We start from the raw sequence: 19,799 nt of genomic DNA, 5'->3' as shown, positions 1-19,799 counted from the left end.
TTTCTGAAGTGCTGTTTATTTCTGGTATGAACACAGACTTTTTTTAATCTCTCCATTATTTTGCAATAATATGTCACATACACGGGAGTAGAATCTCGTAAAAACAAGCCTTTTAAATCATTAAAGAACCTATTGGTAACTTGATACTATGTTCATACTGGCAGAGTGAAGAAATCTTCAGCACACCTACCTCTGAGCATGAGATTCAAGCTTTCTGAAGTATTTTTTCTATTAAAATTAGGGTTGACAACCTTTTTCCCATTATATACTCACATGTGATCCAGAAATGGATTTGGTTTGGCTTGAGCTTTTGATCTTTTTAAATTCTTTCCCGTCTTCATACTTTCTAATTGTAGAATTCTGACTATCAGGTTTACACAGTGCAATCTAGCATTTTTAAACTTTATTTTTGGCCTTCATTTTAACTTTGGTGAACTGGTGTCACTTTGCTCAGTTTATTAAACTAAATCAGTTTGCAACAACTAAGGATTTAAATCATATTTCTTTTTACCTCCTTAAGGTTCATTTTACTTTTTGTTCAGTCTGTCAGGACAATGATACCTTAGATTTTTAAAAAAGTGTAGACTCATATGACAGATACTTTCCATGATAAACTAGATGCAATATTTTTTATATTAAAATAGTGTGCATATCTTCTCCACTGTGCTTCACAAATGTCTGACTAAATGTTACTGGCCTTTTTGCAGGCATATATTTATTTGCTTTTAATTTACTCTCATAAAATAAAATAAATCTTGATATTTCTGTGAATGTGAAGGTTCCTGCAGGGGTGAGAATTGCTGACTATCTTTGTAAGATTTTTTTTTTTTTACCATTTAAAACTGAACTGTGCTGTGTGATAATTGTTTAGTCTAAAACAGCTGAGGAAAAAATACTACTTTTCAGCATTATTAACTGATCTCTTAGCTTATTTTTAATGAGCAAAACTGGGACATTTCACAGCTGGACAGAATAAAAATCAAAGTAAATATTGCACAACAAATTGTTTATAATTGTGTACAGGTTCTATAAAGTAATTAAATAGTACTCAGGATGTTAAGTGTAAATACCTAGCACTATGTACAGTTTATCTGAACAAAAAATCCTTTTTAGCACAACTAAGATGGTAGCATTTCATAGATGAAATACAAATTTTATAGGCTTGAAACATATGGACCTGAAAATGTGTTTTAGCATAGAGACAATAGTGTTATCCATTACTGGATCCTCAGCATAGTGCAATTTTCAGCCTATTGTTACCAGGTTAATGTTTCTTACAACTTGGTTCTTTCACTGAATTTTAAGGAAATAGTATGTTACAGTTGCTGTGGTTGTAGTTTATTAACATCAGAAGTATGTAATTGCAGCTGATGGGCTCCAGTAAATATTATTATTTGGTTTGTTGTTGGGTTTTGTTTGTTTGATTGTTTGTTTGTTTGTTGTTTTTTGTTTCTTGGTTTGGTTTTTTTTTTTAACTCTCCTATGTTTTAAATCTGTGTTTGCTCTTCCAGGATGATGCTTAATGTTGGGGGTTTGTGTGTTTTCCTTGCTAGAGCTAAAAACAAACTAGTTTAATTTAAATATGAACTATATACTTTAAAACCTGTCCAATGGGCATTAAATAAAAAAATTAAAAAATATTTTATGGTAGTCTGAACTGGCAGAGGAAGGTGTAGAGCAGAGGATTGCAGCTGCTTTTTGCCAGAGCAGTGGCAAGACAGTTGGGCCCTTGCTGGCACTCACCTTTCTTTAAAATACCCCTTGCTCCTAATGGCCTGCATTTTCTTTATATCTCAGCTTGAAGACAAACCTGGCCTTGAGATAAACTGTCTGTAGCATGGGGGTTTTGGGGTTATGGGGTTTTTTTTTAGTTTGGAATCAACCAAAAAGAATGTGAGTCTGTCTTTCACAAATAGCTTGCCAGTGGCAAAAGTTCAGTGGTTCGAGCTCGGTGAGTAATTAGTTGTAGAAGGATAGTTGCCCACTGTTTGGCGGAGAAAAAATGTTTTAGAAGATCAAAACTGTGCACCATTATAATTTGTCTTTTTGTAGGGAAATATCCCTTGGTCTTACAATTAATTATGGGCCTGCCTGCCATGTGCAGAGCTGCAAACCCCATTTTAATGGTGTGTTGCAGAGCTCCATAGTGCATAGCCAGGATTTCTTGTGCCCAGCTGAGAATTTCAGGAGGGCTAACATTTAAAACCTATGAAATTTCAAAAAGAAAAGAAAAGAAAAAAAGTAATTAATTCAACAGGATGTTCCATTTTCAGAACATGAAATTTTTCAGTGCCACAGCAGTACAGTTATTCTCTCAAAATTCATCTCTGGAAATCAAAAGTAAAATCCAATGTTAATGCCACATTGTAGCTTAAAAATGAGATTAAAGAAAACCCGCGACAGCTGACAGTGGATTTGGTCCGTGGGGTTCAGTCTGGCTGTTGGTAGCAGGGTACGGCTCTCACCCACGGGGGTCGCTGACTGCAGACATTCACCTCCCTGCCAGCCACCAACAGGTTCTGCCGTGGCCACGGCCAGCGCTGGGGCTCAGTCCCTGCCCCGCTGGGGTGCAAGCAGGTCCCCGGCTGCAGGGGCAGGGGCCAGCATGGGTGGGCACCCACCAGCCCCCAAGGCCCACCTCAGCCCATCCACGGCCCCCACCCATCTTCTCACAAGCAGCCCAGTTATCCTCATGTCCTGTGGCTGAGCAGTGTCGCTGCCTGGTGCACTGCTGGGCACTGATGCACAGCTTCTGCTTTTCTTGAATTTTTAATTGGCAACATTTAGGCACCTTGCAGTCTCTCAAGCTTCTTTTTTTTTCTCTGCTATGTTTTGCTTTTCCAGTCGTGCAAATATGACTTACCTGTCTATCTGTTGCAATATATAGCTTGTTCCTAGAAAGAATGGATTTAATTTAGACAATTATTTGTCTCTGGATGCAAAGTGAGAAAATGTCTTTGCATTTCTGTATATATTTAGGTGTATTACAATGGCTACCATGGTGACACTTCTGAAACCTTTTTGGTGGGCAGTGTGGATAAATCTGGTGAAAAGTTAGTGGAGGTTGCCAGGAAATGTAGAGATGAAGCAATTGCAGCTTGCAGACCAGGGGCTCCCTTCTCTGTAATTGGAAACACAATCAGGTAAGCCTTATATTGACAAGTAAAAGGAGGGCTGGCAAATGGGACAAAGGTTATTGGTGGTTTGGTATAAAGCTGATGACATGTTTTATGATTCAAAACCATCATTTCAGTCTGATATCAGTATGTGAACTGCCAAGCTATAATGTTGTTCCTTAGGTAAGAGGTATTTTTTTAAGTGAATTACACTAGGGTCAGCAAAGATAACTGTAGAAAAAGACAAAGATATTCATAAAGTAGATTTAAATTAACAGATGTAATTTGCAGTGGGCTTTTGTTTATTTTTTATTTGTATGTGACACTACACCACATCTGTCTAACGATGTAAGACAGTTAGAAACCATTGTTTTCATTGAAGGTTACAAGGGAATTAGTCAACATAAATAAGCTCTTTGTTTAAAAACTACAAAAATATTTAACTCAAGAGCTTCTGATCTTACAAAGAGCAGTGCCTGCTAACGTCATAGGGAAGAAAGAGCTGACATTCAGAGATTTTTCCCTATTTTGCATCTCTTCTAGCTTTCTCATAAATGCAATCATGACTCTTCTGCTGATGGCTTTAAATAAAAATGTGTCTTAGTTTTTTGAAGGTACCTATGGATTATTTTAAAATGTTTGCCAAAAGAAAGAAATAGACATATATCATATACATTTCATTAAGCAATACTTCTTCGGACTGCTAATGGTCCCAACAAGCTATTGAATTCATTCTGATTACTTAAAAGCTGCAAGGCTTAGTCACCTTGAAAGGATGCTGCCTTTTTTTTTTCTTTGTAAATCTTCAAATACTTTAAGAAAAAAAGAGAACGGCAAAATATCAGTTAGATGTATTTATAGCTTTAAAAATATTGTAACAGAGTCTGAATCAAACTTTAGTAAAACCTCTTTGGGTTATATCTGAGAAGCTTTTATTGAAGACTTTGTATAAAATTGTGTTTTTGACAGTTTTAAATTATAGGCTAACTAGCCTGGAGAAAAAGGATAGTGTCTTTCTGTTCTTTCATAGGAAATGTTGAATCAGACCCCTACTGGGAAAAGAAATTTAATGCATATCTCACTATCTTACTGTCCATGAATATAATAGAAGTGAATTCAAAATGTAGTTTTATTTTTGCAAATGGGATGAGTCGATAGATGCACCTCATATTTTTGAACACCTAGGGTTCAACAAATTTACTGGTGGTGCTCTTGCATTTTAACAAAATTTATTCTTGAGTAGAAGGGGGCACAGAACACTGGATTCTTATTCAAGCATTCTATCGAGCTCTGCATTCATGGCTGTGTCTAAAGGGCATGTCAGCCTTTGATTCTCTCTGAGAGGTAATTATCCTTTTCCTGTCACGGAACAACAAATGATAGCTAACTACAGAGGCACATTTGCAGTAGTCACATTCATCAACTGCAGAAAAAAAATTCAATTTAATTGTGCAACACAGCTGCACATAGGCTTTTTGAGCATTTCTGTTGTTCTCCCTGTCTTGCTATTCCTCCCTCCAGATCTATTTTTTCAACTTTTTTTTTCTGGTTATTTTTTCCCCCTTTTTGTCTCTTCTTCCATTTTTACTCTCTGTACTTTCTTGTTAAAGTAATTTTCTTTTGTGGCTCTCATTCTTTTTTCCCCATTGAAGGCTATGAATGTAGAAAATTATCACAATTACTCATATAATTGAGCCTCTTTGTAGCAAGTGCAACTCCAGTAGCCTTTCTCCATCATGAAAATGGTTTCATTATAGGGTTTTTCATATTCTCTGACACCATCTACACAGAGGAACAGGCGTGCAGATGAGATGTACTAGGAACAGGCTAGATCAGTAAGGTCACAGTAGGAATAATTAGCTCTGCTATGGAAAGAGCATCTAGGCCTTTTACTGCTACATAAATGTACTGTCCATGGCTTTTAGTCACAAAAAAACTTACTAACAAATGGAGCTCCCGCCTACTACTTTGAAAAAAAGATTTGTATCAACACTACAATTTTCCATCATTAAGACTAATAACACAGAGCCTAGTATACATCAAGGGGAATAAAAAGAAAAATCTCACATTCAAGTGGCGGCTGGGTGCTGACCTTTGTTCCCTTTTTTTGTGTTCAACTTAACTCTTTACAAAAAAGAGCCACACGCCACACCAACATGCAGGTGAACTCCAGCTAGTGCTAGCAAAGCATGGCATTCAGTTGGAAAATCTGATAAATCTCCATGCAGGATAATGCATTTCATTACAGATTCACTACATTAATTCTAGCTGGTTTTTTTTTTTTTTTTTTAAAAAAAAAAAAGGAAGAAGAAGAAAAAGAACAGAGTTGAATGTGACATTGGATTTTTGCTGTGTTGTTACAGAGGTCAGTTTCCTTGCAAAATGTAAATATATAGTCAGTGTCCCCTTTGCAAAGCAGATTAATTGAAGCTAGTAGCTATTCAAAACTGCATATGAAATAGCAGGTCATTAACTTTATTTCTCAAGATTTTATCGTGTTGACGATGTTAATGTGCTGATTTGTTTAGAACTACTTTAACACTCCCTCTGCTGAAGGCTCACCTTGGCTTGGTGAAGCTGTGTGTTTCAGGTTATTTGTCATTTGACATTTGCTTACAGACAGACATATAATATATATATATATATCAAAATCTCAAGTTTCACAAGAGTTAGATATTATAAATGCCTGGGAACAAGCACCTACAAGCTGAAAACAATTCCATCAGAATGGAAATGTATCTAGGTTTCTGTCATCAGTTTTTCTGTAAAGGTGCTCCAGTCATATCCAGAATGCATCTTTTGCACAAATAATGAGAATATTTCCTTTCTACAGTAGGTATCAGAATAATTATATCTTGGAGTAAGTTTGCAGTCAATATTCTAACAGAGTCTTTGTCATGGAAGCTCAGTAGCTGACACTGAGTATTTCATTGATGGCAGTTCGTTCTTCCATCGGCTACAAGTCGCAAGTAAAAGATTGCATGGATTCGTGAGTTACTTTGCTTAGAAAAATTTGGGTCTTTGCTAACCTCTTTCTACTGGAAGACATATCAAAACTAGTGGTCAGTTCCAGTGTAAGTGGAATTGGTCCCTATGGTCCATTTTCTTCTACCATTTCTGACATTTTCAGACAAAAATGTATCTAGTTTGAAATCTGCTTTTTTAGACAGTGAGTCTAAGTGCGTGAAAGTGTTATGAGTGTAGAGAGCTAAAGAACTTAAAAGTGATGTCGTTAAATAAACCAAATTTCAACTCCTACCAAAAAAATAGTAGTGATGAAAGTATTAATAAATGGTTTTAAATGTTTAACTAGTAAGTATATGTTTTGATATTAATTTAGAACAATATAAAGCAGATTTTTAAAAAAATCTGTTTCTATCAGATTATGCACATTTAAACAATAAGTGGCTCAGGCAAAATAAGTCATTTTAATGTCATCTGTGATAGATTTTCCTTGACAGCTACTGTAAATTACAATTACACTGCTTCTCTCTGCACTTGAAAGTAAGCATTGCAATAAATTATCTTTTATTTCAATCCATCATGTCTGCTTTCAGAAACAGAGAACCTCAAATAAAAGTTCAGCACTATTGTAAGAAAAATACAGTAATTTGTGTTCCAGTTTGAAACTAAAATGTACCTTTCTTTCAAAAAACAATTGTTGGCTTTCAAAAATATTACTAATTATACCTCAACATTTATTGTCATTATAGGGAATCCCTGAACTTGCGCATTCCCTCAGTCTAGGATTACTATTTCAGGAAAAAAAAAACAGTTTAATATTTTCCCTGTAGAATTTTGTAATTTCTCAAATTAGATACTATGGTACTATTCAAAATAGGTCTATTTAATCACAAATAAATAGAGTTTAAGATGAGTCTGGTTTCAATATTTAAAAAAAATAACAAGTATGCCATTCAGTGGCCATTTTGCTACTAATATAGCTAAGACAAACACGATTACTTCTAATTAAAAAAAAAATCAGATCCCTACATAAGAACACAATTATCATGGGACTGTTACCAGTTTCAGTGTTTCTCAAGTATATTCACTGCCAAGAAGTGTATTCAAATTTGTTTAACAACTTCAGCCATTCATGTCATGCTGCTCTGCAGGACTGTTTTGGATAAGGTTTCATCCCTAGTAAGAGAATCTGGCACTGTGGGAGAAGCATCCCTGGCTGAAGATCAGTTCACCAGGATGCTTATCCTTGGCAGCAAAGCAGTCTGTGCCATCCTGTCCAATCAGTCAAATTCTTTCTTCCTTTGTGCCACCACAGAGCCGAGAAAAGCAGTAGCTATCAATGCTGAAAATTGGATTGTTTTACTTTTTTTCTCTTGAGTGAGTGCTAAGAATACTAGACCAGACCTATCCTGAGGAAAAAGTGTCAGAATTTGTTTAAAAAAAAAAAAAAAACAAAATGCTCCTCTTGGTGCACCTAGAGGGTATCTGCACAGGACAGCTCCCTAAGGAAATTCTTTCAACCTGCTTTTCAGCTTAACAGGAGGAATTTATCACCCAAGAGCTCCTTTGAGGGGAAGCTTGAGTATCGAGGAAGGCTTTCTAGAGAGTCAGTCCTGCCTGTTCCTCCTCCTTTGTGGCAATTTCCCTGTTAGGCTGCTGTCAGGACAGCAGTGCATGTCTCCACGCTTATCCCTCCTTTCAGAGAATTAGCTGTTGTCTGGCAACATGGGAGGAGGATGCTCAGATGGCAACTGACACCTATCTCTCCTGTCTCCACTCTCTGAAGCGGGACGCCACCATACGACAGGCTCTGACAATGGCTTTGTGAGGACTTGGCCCTCAGTGATGTTCCTTTACCAGCTGGGTCACGCCGATCCATGCCAATGCCAGACACTTGGCCTGGCTTTGCATCAGCAAAAGAAAAGCAGCACTGCAGCTGCTCCTGACTCTGCAGCCACTGGGCTAGAACACATGGCAGCAAAACATAAAATCAAGTACTGGGCTTACTAAATAATTATGCTTTTAATCCTGCCCAATTCACGTCTGCCCAAATATGCAATGAAGACCAATATGTGTGATAATAAATGTTGTCAATGGGTATTTTTAACAGTGATTATTCTGAAGAACCTTCTTTTTCTCTTGATGCTGTCTTGTGAGGTGTACCTCTGATGCCCCAGCATTTTCTCTGGAAATGATTTGCTGGAATGTACCCTATCCAAGGGGAATTGGCAGACTGGCACATCCTTTCCCACAGCAGATGCCAGGCAGCCCAGCTCAGCCATGCCCACCTCTGCCTCCAGCTTTCACTGCTTTCCTACTTGCAATCAGGGCTCCTCCAGCTGTCTAAGCTTAGCCTGCCTATTTACAAGACGCATCTGATGAAGTTGGGGCTGCAATCTTGTAAGATCGTCTTATGGGAAAGCTGCAAAGAAAGGCCACTACTGACAGGTCCTGAGCTGGGCAGTGAGACAGTGGGACCAAAATGTTGAGCTGTTGTCAGCAACAGATGGTAAATGTGTGCAAAAATGCTCCACTCCCTGGCATCTTGATTTTTTAATCAGATTCCACAGCCTGGGAATTCTGGAGACTGGAGAGGCTAACCAAGACCATGAGTTTAATTGACTCTTTTCAGAGCTGTCTCAATAGCCAACATGTACATTTACAGGATTACCTTTGCAAGTTGTAGCTAGGATTAGCAGCTTCATTTTGTTATGAGAGCTGGATATTTTACTGTAACTCCACAAGGATGTAAGAGCTCACTAGGATTTATTAAATACTCTAAAGTAAAACTAGTAGTTGTGGAGGGAAACGCCTCATAGGACCTTCTGAAGCGCATGCAAATAGTAAAACCAGATTGAAAATGGCTGAATTTCATACCTGCAGCTTATTTTCTGTGTGTCACTTCAGGTCTGTTGACCGTGTTACATTTTATATGGAGGATACCAAGGCTCTGTATATAAACAAGAGGGAAGAAAGAGGAGCACAGTGTTTGTCAGTGTAGATGTCAAAGCCCTGTGAGCTCCAGAATCCCCTCTTTTGATCACAGACAGTAACCACTGAAGTACTGATGCTAACAGAGTTGTTTTCAAGCTGTTTGGTAAGAAAGTGGTAGAATTCACCCTTGAGATGCATATGAACCACTTCTTTGACTGCATGAGGACAGGATACTGTTGTAACACTGCCCTTCTGTGTGCTCCGGTGCTTGTGCTCTTGGTGCCCAACACACAGCTCCTGCTGCTACTGCCACCCTCCTTGGCAGCAGCTGAATGCTGAGACTGGAGCTTCCCCTGCACACTGGAAAATATGTGGCCATGGTGCTCAAAAGAATTGATGCACAGAGAGAAACTATTTCTGTTTTGCTACAGAACATGGATTTTTCTGGAAGAAAAAATCCTGTAGTAATACAAAAAATGACCATGCCCTGTCAGTGGTCAGGGATACCATGTAAGGACATCAGCAAAGCTGAACATCGTTAGTGTGATTGTTTATGATTTTGCAAAAAGACTGGCAGAAGAAGATGAAAGAAAACCTTATCACATGTTGCATGAATGGCTTCTCCCACCTCTCTTCAGAGAATCACTTCACTCATATGGGAATCGTCATCTTCATTGCTCTGGGCTTGGTCACTGGAGATCTTGGATTTTGTTTCTGAGAAATCTGGCTTTCTAACTCATCGCCATTCCCTGTACTTCTTGCTTGACCTTCAGCAGCATCATAGCCAGCAGGCCAAGCCTCTGACCCAGATATGGGGAAGATGATAGAAAGGCAGGGGAGAAAGTATTTTCCATCTCTAGTAGGACTTCTCATTGCATAATCTGTCATGATTTTTTTTTCAAAATAATTGATGTATAAAGTTTATGTATATATAAATTATTTATAAAACCTGGACTTTGAGTGCAAACAAATTAAGCCCCAATTTCTAGCTTTATTGGTAATCCTCTTTGCTAGTACTTTAGAGTTTGGGGGTAGCTAAATCTGAAATATCTGAAATTTCTATTCTTCTCCAGAGCTAATGAAGAGATGTGATGAGTCTTTTTATCAGATCAATAAAAAGGTAAAAGTTAATATACGAATCCTGTTAAAACATGTTCTAAGGTCTGAACACTGCAGCATTAACCAACTCTACTCTCTCATTGCCATTTAACTGTGGTGGAGCAGCATGCCCCTCAATTGAGTGGCATTAAATTCTGGGACGATGACCCATGGGCACTGGAGCCAGCACTGCAGAGTCTGTGGAGCCTGGTGTGCAAAGGTGATTACTTTGTACAGCAAGCTGAGGCCACTTTGCACCTGAATGAAAGCTACCCCATGGGGATTAACAGGCTTTAATTTCTGCAACAGCTTTACCTTTAGTTGAGTTTTCTAACTTTTTCAGCTTTCCACCTTTAGTGAAACTGTGAGAGAGCATTTCCAAAGATGTAAATACAGACAAACCTGAAGTTCTTCAGTGCCTATCTTCATTCAAAGGACAAATTAAGCTTTTAATGTTATAGGCAAAATCTCTTCAGGCTAAGTGGGTTCCTGTCTTGCTCCTGTTTGATTTTGGAACTAGGATGGGGGTAATATGCAGGGACAGGGGTAACTTTCTTGTCACTTCTAATCCATCTCCAGATCTTTGTGAATCTCTGCTTTTTCCTGGATACGGGCAGGCCTCCTGGCTGAGCTGCCTCAAATCACTGTGTCCACCACTGCTTCCACCACTGCTTGAGTACAGGGAGACCCTGAAAGTGAAGCCTGCAGACATGGCGTGGGCCAGCAGCCAGAGGATATCCCATGTATCTCCAGGTCCTCCAGTTTTGGGATAGGAATTTGTGTTCCTACCATAGGTAGGGATCTGTGCTTAGCCATGGTCCTGCAGGCAGTTCTCAGAGATGCTTCTCCCTGAGGCAGGCTGTGAAAGGCAGGACAGATCTCTCAGGCAGAACTGAAATACTGTAATTGTTATGATTTGGTTTTGCCTCTCTGGCAACAGATTCATTAGAAATATGTTGTTATTTAGCATACATCTATTTGTTGAACTTTCAATATGTTTTTATACTAAATGTTTGAAGTATTATGAAAGCGAAGTAGTAAGGCCCTTACTCTCCCTGTTGGCAGCAGGAGCCTCTTCTCCTGCAGGAAACGCAGTGCAGGCCCCTGGGTATGCAGCCCAGCACAGACTCTGCACTTACAGAGAACTCGGTAGAGGCTGTGATTGGTACTGTGCTGGGGCCTTGGCTGCCCGACTTGGCAACTTCAGCTGTGCCATCTTAAAACGAGTTCTCAGTGTGCTTGTGGAAAAGGTTACCCGCCATCAAGCAAGGAGGCAACACACTGCCTTTTTACTTAGCAGGGCTGGCACGGGAACTACCAGCCTCTGTTGGCGGGCATGTTAACTCTGAAACCTAACAATGGCTCAGCCGTGCTCGCTTCGATGGCTGTCTTTCGGAACGGTGGCAAAGTGGTGATCCAGTGTCTCTTGCTACGCGGTAGCAGGGGCTGGGGCCGTCTAGCGGGGCTGGTGATGGGGGCACGCACCCTGACAAGTCTTCTTTGCCCCCGCAGCTCCTTGGCATGGCAGGGTGGCTTCCAGGTCTGCCCCTTCTTCGTCGGCCACGGCATCGGGTCGTACTTTCACGGGCACCCCGAGGTGTGGCACCACGGTAAGTGGCCCCCGCCCTCCGGGCCCGTCTTCCCCCGCGCCGCTCCGCTCCGCCCGGGCGATGAGAGGGCTCCGGGGAGGGGGAGAGGGAGGCCGGTAAAGCGAGCAGAGCCCCACACACACGCATACACACCCCCACGCACGCTGCCGGCCCGGCGGGGGGATTGCCGGTAGGGAGAGTCAAAACGCTGGGGGGCATCCCCGGGCTCTTTTTCTGAGGGTCGCGTGGGTATTTATGAGGACAAGTCGCTCGTTAACGGAGTTGCCGGGGCAGCTGAGCGCCGCGCACCGCCTCCCCCGCCCGCTCCGGGCGGCAGCCGCCGTGTCCCGCGCCTCCGCATCCCGCCCGCGCCGAGCCACGCCGGGAAAGTTTGTCACGGGGCAAAGAAAAATCTCTGCTAAAACGTTAAAGCTCCCCGCCTGAGCGGAGCCGCCATCGGGGTGGTCTCGCTGCGGCCGGAGTGGGATCGCTTTCGGCGGGTTCTCCGGCTCATAACGGGGCTCGGATGCACAGTACCTGCGAGCTAAGAAGGGGTTTAAACAAAGGGCTTGGTTGCGTTCTCTTAAAAGAAGAAAAAAATAAAAAAAAAAAAAAAAAAAGGACCCAAGATGCATAAACGAGGTTTTTTTTTTTTTTTTCTTTTGTAGCCAATGACAGTGATTTATTAATGGAAGAGGGAATGGCGTTCACAATAGGTTAGTAACTCTCTGGTATGGTTTTCTGTTAAGAAGCACACACGGAGCATCCCAGATCTGTAACATTTCTTTATTGGGATATAGAAATAGTCATGTAGACAGGGGGATGTCAGTGAGATTGACCTCTTAGGAAATAGATTAAAATATCATTTTAAATATGCATCAGAAACTATTTGGATGAAATTATTTTCAAATTACAAGATTTAAATAATGAAATGTTAATTATAATTTTTTCTAATATTTGACTCCTATTTTTGGCAAGGCAGAGACTCTGCCAGCACACTTGATTTGAGGAGGGTGAGAACGATGCGATCGTGTCCCTGAAGCCGAGCAGCCTGGTGGCACTTAGTCATTCACTGCCTTCCAGAGCTGCTGTTGGGTTTGGGGACTGCGGCGGCCGTAACCAGCCGGAGCCTCGCCCCACAGACTGATCGTGCTCACTTCCAGTCGTGGAGAACTGCTGGGGGAAAAGCCTTCGTTCTCACTGTGTGGCTAAATGGCATGGCAATTAGAAGGAAATAAGAAAATTGTTGTTTTGCTGATTTAATGAACATTTTAAGGCTCTTTAAAACATTCAAATATTTAAAACTATCTGTTGTTTATAAATGTGGTTGGTGCTTTGGTTATTATCCACATGGTCTTAATTAAAGCTTGATTAAAATTCCATGTTTTTACAAAAGAGGACTGGACAACTTCCTACCTTGCTATTTTGTCTTCCTTTTTAGTTCACATTTTAGTGTGTCAAGAGAATGCCAGCTCAGGGAGATGGGACCTGTGTGGAAGAGGAGCTACCTGCTGAGATAGCCCCCTGTTCTTGATTGTTTCACAATCTACACAGGACTGCAACTAACTTTAGAATACATTTTGTTTTTCTTGCTGCAGAGCCAATAATAATGGAAGGATCCCCCGAATTTAAGATTCTGGAGGACAAATGGACTGCAATTTCTGTAGACAATAAAAGGTGCCTGATTTTATTTTTTGGTATTTCCTAAGACATGGAACTCATCACTGACAGCCCCAAAAACCCAAAGAGATGAGTTTCCAGGCATGGTGAATGTGTTTTCCCCCTCATAACTGCTAAATGTGAATTTCAGATCGGCACAATTTGAACATACCCTGGTGATTACCTCAGAGGGAGCAGAAATCCTCACTAAACTGGTGGAAGAAGCCTAAAGATGGAGCAAGGAGTGGAGAGACTTGCTGTACTTCTGGGATTTCAAGTTTCACTTGGGACAAAGAAGAGGTTTCGGTAATTTCTGAAGGGAATGGCTGTTGCATAAGTCACTCCAGGGGACAGAAAAAGCAATTTGAGGGGTTGGCTCTGGACATAGTTCTTTCTGTGTATTACCTGGTGAGTATTTAATAAAAGTCTTTAGCTTTTTTGTGACCCTTGGAGCAGCCAAGCACAGTCTGCAAGTGGCAAAGGGTTTGGGTTATTTGGGGTTAGGGGCAGAAAGTGGCGCCCCTCTCTTCCAAATCCTATGTGGGGCAAATAGATATCAGATGATACAGTCTTTAAGCAGTTGAGAGGACAGAGAAACATAGCATTTTCCCTTTATAGCTGGGGTATGGAGTCAATTTGTCTTCATTGCGATTAACACAGTGCTGTTTTCCAGGCTGTAACTTCTACTGGGATGGAAAAAAAATTCCTGAGAGTGTCAGGCAGAGGGAGCAGACTCTTCCCAGCATCATTCCCAGCAGCAATCCCCTGCTTCTTGCCTCTTTTTACACAGCACAAAAAGTGATTAAAAATGAGATGCAAAGCACGCCTCTCCAGGGATCAATAATTGCCCTGCTTGAAAAATTAGCCAGTTTGGGGTAATCACTGCTCTGTGGTGCCCATGTTAGTTAAGGGAGACACACTTAACTCTACATTTTAAGCATTTTATGGAGGCAGAGGAGTTTGCAGTCTGGAAGATGAGTCCTGACTCCTGCCCAGAGTTTGGAACCGATGGACCTCATGAGCTGCGGTCTCACTTGGCCCTGTGCTCTCTGCAGTCCTGTCCTGGGCCTGCCAGGCGTGTGGGGGTTGATTTGCAATTTAGCCAGTTGCTGACCACCCTGTGGGACCAAACAAGTCTGGGGTTGATATCTGGGGGCTACCAGAGCAGGACCTGGGCCTGTGAAATGTGGGGTAGCCTTGGAGATAATTAAAGGACTTCCAGAAGTTCCCCAGGCTCATGGCAACAGTGGTGCTGTTTGGTACAAATAACTTGGCCCTCATTGCAGGTAGATGGGGTTGCATGCTGAGGGCCGGCCAGTTGCACATTCAGGCAACCAGAGTGGCTCAGCACTGGTTCCCTCAGTGGTCCTGGACAGAAGTAAGCTGCTTTTTTACAGCTTTACTCTGCTGTTTGTTTTCATTCAAGTACAGTGAGCTCTCAGCTCTAATAGTTTCTAAGAGCAGCTTTTCAAAAAGCGGGGACCCCCCTCCCTGAATACGGCTAACACCGCGGGGCAGCCACTCAGCTTCATCCTCCCCAAGAGGAGCTTGGAAGGCCATAAAACCTGCAAAACAAACGGTGCAGCCAAGTTTACAAATAGGCAGAGATTAACAGTGCGAAGGACATTCGGCATTGCCTGGAGGACATGTATTTTGTTCCCTTACGTTCCATCGCCCAGCCGCGCTGCCCCCTCTGAGGGGCACTGGGGGCAGCTGAGTGTCCGGCACGTCCCGGAGGCCCACCAGAGGTGCCTCCCGTGGATTTTGGCCACGCCGGGAGCCCGTGGATACCACCGCAGGTGCCAAGTTTCTCACCATCCTGCCCTTGGCCTCCTATCCTGCTCTTACCGCGGCGTGGCATGGGGTGGGAACGGGGCAGCCGGGAGCAGGGGGACTTGCCGGCAGCTCCTGGTAATCACTGCGCTCTGAAGTCCCGCCGGTAACTCTGGTGGGACTGCGAGTTCTACCGGCCCCTGCGGAGCGCTGGCGGCCAGGCGGAGGCATTGATAGCGCACCTTTGTAATCCTAATTACGAGCGAGACTGAAGCGATGTCTCGACTGTTCGGGGACAGCCAGCGCTTCGCACAAGCCCATCGTGCAGAATGTGTTGCCGGGCCAGCACGATGAGAGTCCCGACGCGGCAGTCGCTCCCGCGGGGACAGGACGTCCTGTGGCCGCGGCCCCTCCGCGCCTGCCGAAGCCGCGCTGACCGGGACCAGCAATTCACGGAGGGCCGGGGGACCCTGCTCTGCAGGACGGGGCCGAGCAGAGCCTCACCGACCGGTCCGCGAGGTTTTGGCGGGGCTGGAGGGGCTGTGGTTCGCCCCGGGACTGCCTGTGTCCGGCCGATCGGAGAAGACGGCAGTCCCGGCGAATGCGGAGCGGCCTCCCCTCTCTGCAGTTGTCAGGCTGAGGCCGGCGAAGGTGCCGGAGCTGCCGGGGCTCCCTGCTCCCTGCCCGGTAAAGCTCCCTGACCCACCTCGGATGGTCACTTCCATGGCCAGGAGGGCACAGCTGGCTGCCGGGGGGCACCGTGTGCGTGCAGAAACACCGTCACTGCCCCTTCTGCGCCAAGCCTCGGAGAGTTAGCGAGAATGAACTTCGCGCATTGCAAGCAAAGAAAAAAAAAAAAAAAAACAAAACATTGAGAAAAAAAAAAAGGGGCGGGGGGAAAGGGGGAAAGGAGGTAAAAGAGTCGTTAGGAAACGGGCAATTAAAACCGACAGAGCCACTAATGAAAGGAAAAAAAAAAAAAAAAAAAAGGGAGTAGAGGGGCTCGGTTGTGCCAGCTTTGCACAGTCAGGGGCCGGCTGCTTCAAGGGCCGTCGCTGCCCGAAGGAGCCTGAACACTACGCGGGCTCTGCCCGGGGTGCCCAAGCCCCGCTGCCGGCGCTAGTACCTCTAACGACATCAACGCTGCGATTTGTTTTGAATGTTCATTTTTATTGGTGTTCTCCCTTTGCCAAAATGTGCTTGATTACATAGACGTAGTGCAGTGATAACTGTGCACCCTAGACAGCCTAGGTGTAACCGGGAAAGTTCAGCCCAGGCCAGATCAAATCCCAGGCTGTTTAATGCTGGAAGGCTGCATGTTGCTATTAGTGTTAAATATATGGCTAATTATGCGTATGAAAATTAAACATCAGTGTTATGCTAATGGGGCCGCCTTCAGCTGTGGATCAGAGCACTTGAGACTAGCATTTAATCAAATGAATCAGTAACTAATACATCTGCACGTGTGAACTTTCACAAGATCATTTTCCTGTTACAGTCACACCGCAGAATTATGAAAGAAATAATTATCAACACTTTCTAATTATCTAGCAAAGTAATTTGGGATTCATCGTGGGCTTTCTGGGGAGGATCTCCTAAGTCCCACCTCATTTACCGCTCACGCACGCGGAAGTTTTAATTTTAAGCTCAAATGCGCTGTTGGGCCCTTTCAGGGCGACTTTGTTTGGTTGGATCGCTTTTTCCCTTTAAAGCAAAAACAGCAATAGCCGGGCGGCGCGATCGGGAGGTGCGGACGGCGCTGGGACCCGCGGACCGGGGCCGAGAACCCCTGCGCGCCCGCGGAGTGCGCGGGGCCTGGCGGACGGGGGCCGCTCGCTTTGTCCGCGGGTCCCGCCGCCGGCTGCCGGAGCGGGGCGGGCAACTGCAAGAACCCCTGCAGCCCGCCAGGACCAGCGGAGAACGGCTGCTGTCCCCTCCGCGCCGCCTTCGCGGCGAGGGGCGGAGAAGGGTGGAGGGAGTTGCGATGCCTTCCGCCAAAGTCTGGATCGGCGCCCTCGGTCGCCGGCGGCGGGAGCGGGCGGCCTGCCATGGGAGTGGGTTCCTGGGCGGCTCCGTGCCGGGGCCGGCCGGGAGCGGGGCGGGCGTGCGGCCGCCGCCGGCGCTCGGGCAAGCGCGGCGCTGCCAGCCCGGCTCTCCGCGCTCACCGGGGTCCGGGCGAGCCCCGAGCGCCTCGGACCAATCCAAAGCGATTATGCAAGACGGCGGACCAATCAGCTCCGCCGTCTCATGAATATTCATAGCTTGGCTGAGTCAAAGCTTTTAGGCGAGTTTGTGTAGATCTACAGCATCATGCTTAGACTTTTCAAAGAGACAAACTCCATTTTCTTATGAATGGAAAGTGAAAAACCCTGTTTCGCTTAAATTGGGTTCTTTCCTGTCCTGAGAAACACAACAGACCCCAAAAAGGCAAGCTGAAGAGAGAACACACACACAGACCAAGCGACAAGAAATGACCATGACTACCATGCCAGAGAGTCTAAATAGCCCCGTCTCAGGGAAGGCTGTCTTTATGGAGTTTGGGCCGCCCAGCCAGCAAATGTCTCCTTCTCCCATGTCCCATGGACACTATTCCATGCACTGTTTACACTCCGCGGGCCACTCTCAGCCTGACAGCTCGTACAGCACAGCTTCGTCCTTCTCCCGACCGCTGGGCTACCCCTATGTGAACTCGGTCAGCAGCCACTCGACCAACCCCTACATCAGTTCAGTGCAGTCCTACCCCAACAGCTCCAGCCTGACTCAGACCCGGTTAGAGGAGACAGGTAGGTGCACTCGGCTTTGGGGAGGGGGGGAGGGGAGGAGGGAAGGCAAGGCGGGAGGGAGGGTGTTGTATTAAAAAAAAAATCTATCGGGGGAAAAAATTAAATTAAATTACAAAATATTAGTCAAGAGAGGCTGAGAATCACAGGGGACCAATACACAGAGCACACAATGCTTGGCTGGAAAAGAAACCAACCCAGATGTGCACGTATTAGTCTTCGTAATTATTTATTGCGTAGCGCTATAAACAATGTATGCAATTAAGGGTAATTAAACCTAAACTGCAGCCTGTAAAAATAGCAAACTTTCTGGGAAGAAGCCTGGGCTGCCATAATCGCCCGGAGCCTTTGTTAGCGTTACTCGAGCTTCACTTTTCTTCATTCTCATTATTGTTATTGTCGATGTTGCTGTTGTTATTGTTACTGCTGCTGCTGCTGCTATTACTGTTACTGCTATTATTGCTATTGCTGCTATTATTATTATTTATTCTGCATCGTTTGTTGTTTGTAGGGGCCGAATCGGAGAAAAGCACTGTGGTAGAAGGAGGGGAAGTTCGCTTTAATGGGAAAGGGAAAAAAATCCGCAAACCCAGGACTATTTACTCCAGTTTGCAGCTACAGGCTTTGAACAGGAGGTTCCAACAGACTCAGTACCTGGCTCTCCCCGAAAGAGCCGAGCTCGCAGCATCTCTGGGACTCACCCAGACCCAGGTACAGCTCCGATTGAGCCGGCCCCTCTCCCGTGTCCCCTCCGTGTCCCCACTGTCTGCGTAGGAGACCACACGTGTAACGCACACGGGTCACAGCCGTGGGCAACGGGGCCCAGGGCGACACCCGTCCCGCCGCGGGGCGCTCCCGGGGCTGTGGAAGCCCCCGCAGAGCCCGCTGGAGTGGGCCCAGGGGGCTCCTGCTGGGTTGCTTGGCGTCACAAAATAACACAGCAGTCGCGGGGGGAATGAGGGAGAGAAGCTGGGGGGCCGCCGGGTGCGGGGGTCCGTAGTTCCCTGGGAGGGATGGAGGGATGCTGGACCGTACCGAGGGATGTTGAACCCTGCTCCGTTCCCCTTTGCAGGTGAAGATTTGGTTTCAGAACAAGCGCTCCAAATTCAAGAAGCTGATGAAGCAAGGAGGGGCCGCCCTGGAGAGCAGCGCCTTGACCAACGGCAGGGCTCTCTCGGGCAGCTCGCCACCCGTGCCTCCAGTGTGGAATACCACCTCCGCCTCTGGTAAGGCCTCGTCGGGGACCCCGGGCACCTACATCCCCAGCTACACGTCGTGGTATCCTTCGGCCCACCAAGAAGCTATGCAGCAGCCGCAACTGATGTGATTATATATACGTTTTCCCCTAACGCAAGCACTATCGGTCTCAAAAAGAATTAAAATTATTACAAAAAAAAAAAAAAAAAAAAAAACCAACAAAACAAAACAAAACAAAAAAAAAAAAAAAAGAAAGAAAGAAACGAAGTCAAATAAAAGGAAAGGAAAAAAAAAAAGAGGGGGAAAGAGAGAGAGAATTTAAAAAAAAAAAAAAAAAAACACAAAAGAAACCCAAGCAAACAAACAAACAGGAGGTCTTTTGCCCATCCAGCCATTAGGACGCTGCACGGTAGCTCGGTGCAGGAGAGCACAGATGTGATGCGGGCCGGTTCCCACCGCTGACAGCTGACGGAGCGGCCCCGAGCACCGCACAACAGCCTGGGAGCAGAGCGAGCGCCGGCCGCGGCTTTGTGGGACAATCAGAAAAAGATGTCTGGGGGGCGGGGAAGCCCTCTCCTCTGTCCTGTCTGTCTGTCTGTGTCTGTTGAAATGTAGGTCATATCTTTACTACCCCGATCTGACTGTCTCTTAAATTGCAAGGGGGAAGGAAGATGTACAATTTACCAGAG

General features: G+C 44.7%; 2 protein-coding genes across 7 annotated transcripts in view; both read left to right on the top strand.

The window, feature by feature from the left end:
- METAP1D (methionyl aminopeptidase type 1D, mitochondrial) overlaps nt 1-14,562 on the top strand; it is a 44,454-nt gene extending 29,892 nt beyond the window's left edge. For 2 of the 6 annotated variants that reach the window (XM_053947926.1, XM_053947925.1), the window contains 5 exons: nt 2,980-3,143; nt 11,625-11,722; nt 12,370-12,417; nt 13,300-13,378; nt 13,512-13,804. In XM_053947926.1, the coding sequence (XP_053803901.1) occupies nt 2,980-3,143; nt 11,625-11,722; nt 12,370-12,417; nt 13,300-13,378; nt 13,512-13,590 (468 nt within the window). In that variant the 3' untranslated portion in view covers nt 13,591-13,804. Of the gene's footprint in view, nt 1-2,979; nt 3,144-5,419; nt 5,482-10,087; nt 10,135-11,624; nt 11,723-12,369; nt 12,418-13,299; nt 13,379-13,511; nt 13,805-14,033 lie in introns of those variants that run through there. The other 4 variants (XR_008431878.1, XM_053947928.1, XM_053947929.1 and 1 more) reach the window with 4 other exon arrangements.
- On the top strand, nt 13,597-19,336 carry DLX1 (distal-less homeobox 1). The gene is made up of 4 exons (XM_053947930.1): nt 13,597-13,666; nt 17,539-17,916; nt 18,425-18,624; nt 18,986-19,336. The coding sequence occupies exons 2-4, from the start codon at nt 17,604-17,606 to the stop codon at nt 19,238-19,240; spliced, it is 768 nt and encodes a 255-aa protein (XP_053803905.1). The 5' UTR covers nt 13,597-13,666; nt 17,539-17,603; the 3' UTR covers nt 19,241-19,336.
- The last annotated feature ends 463 nt before the right edge of the window (nt 19,337-19,799 follow it).

The sequence above is a fragment of the Vidua chalybeata genome, chromosome 7 (genome assembly GCF_026979565.1).
Source record: "Vidua chalybeata isolate OUT-0048 chromosome 7, bVidCha1 merged haplotype, whole genome shotgun sequence".
NCBI classification, from domain to species: Eukaryota; Metazoa; Chordata; class Aves; order Passeriformes; family Viduidae; genus Vidua; species Vidua chalybeata.
This window is presented reverse-complemented; position numbering and strand designations above follow the sequence as displayed.

Coding starts and splice junctions, on each gene's coding strand:
- DLX1 (XM_053947930.1), top strand. CDS start 17,604: ATGACCATGACTACCATGCCAGAGAGTCTAAATAGCCCCGTCTCAGGG. Junction 17,917..18,424: donor GACCCGGTTAGAGGAGACAG/GTAGGTGCACTC, acceptor TGTTGTTTGTAG/GGGCCGAATCGGAGAAAAGC. Junction 18,625..18,985: donor TGGGACTCACCCAGACCCAG/GTACAGCTCCGA, acceptor TCCCCTTTGCAG/GTGAAGATTTGGTTTCAGAA.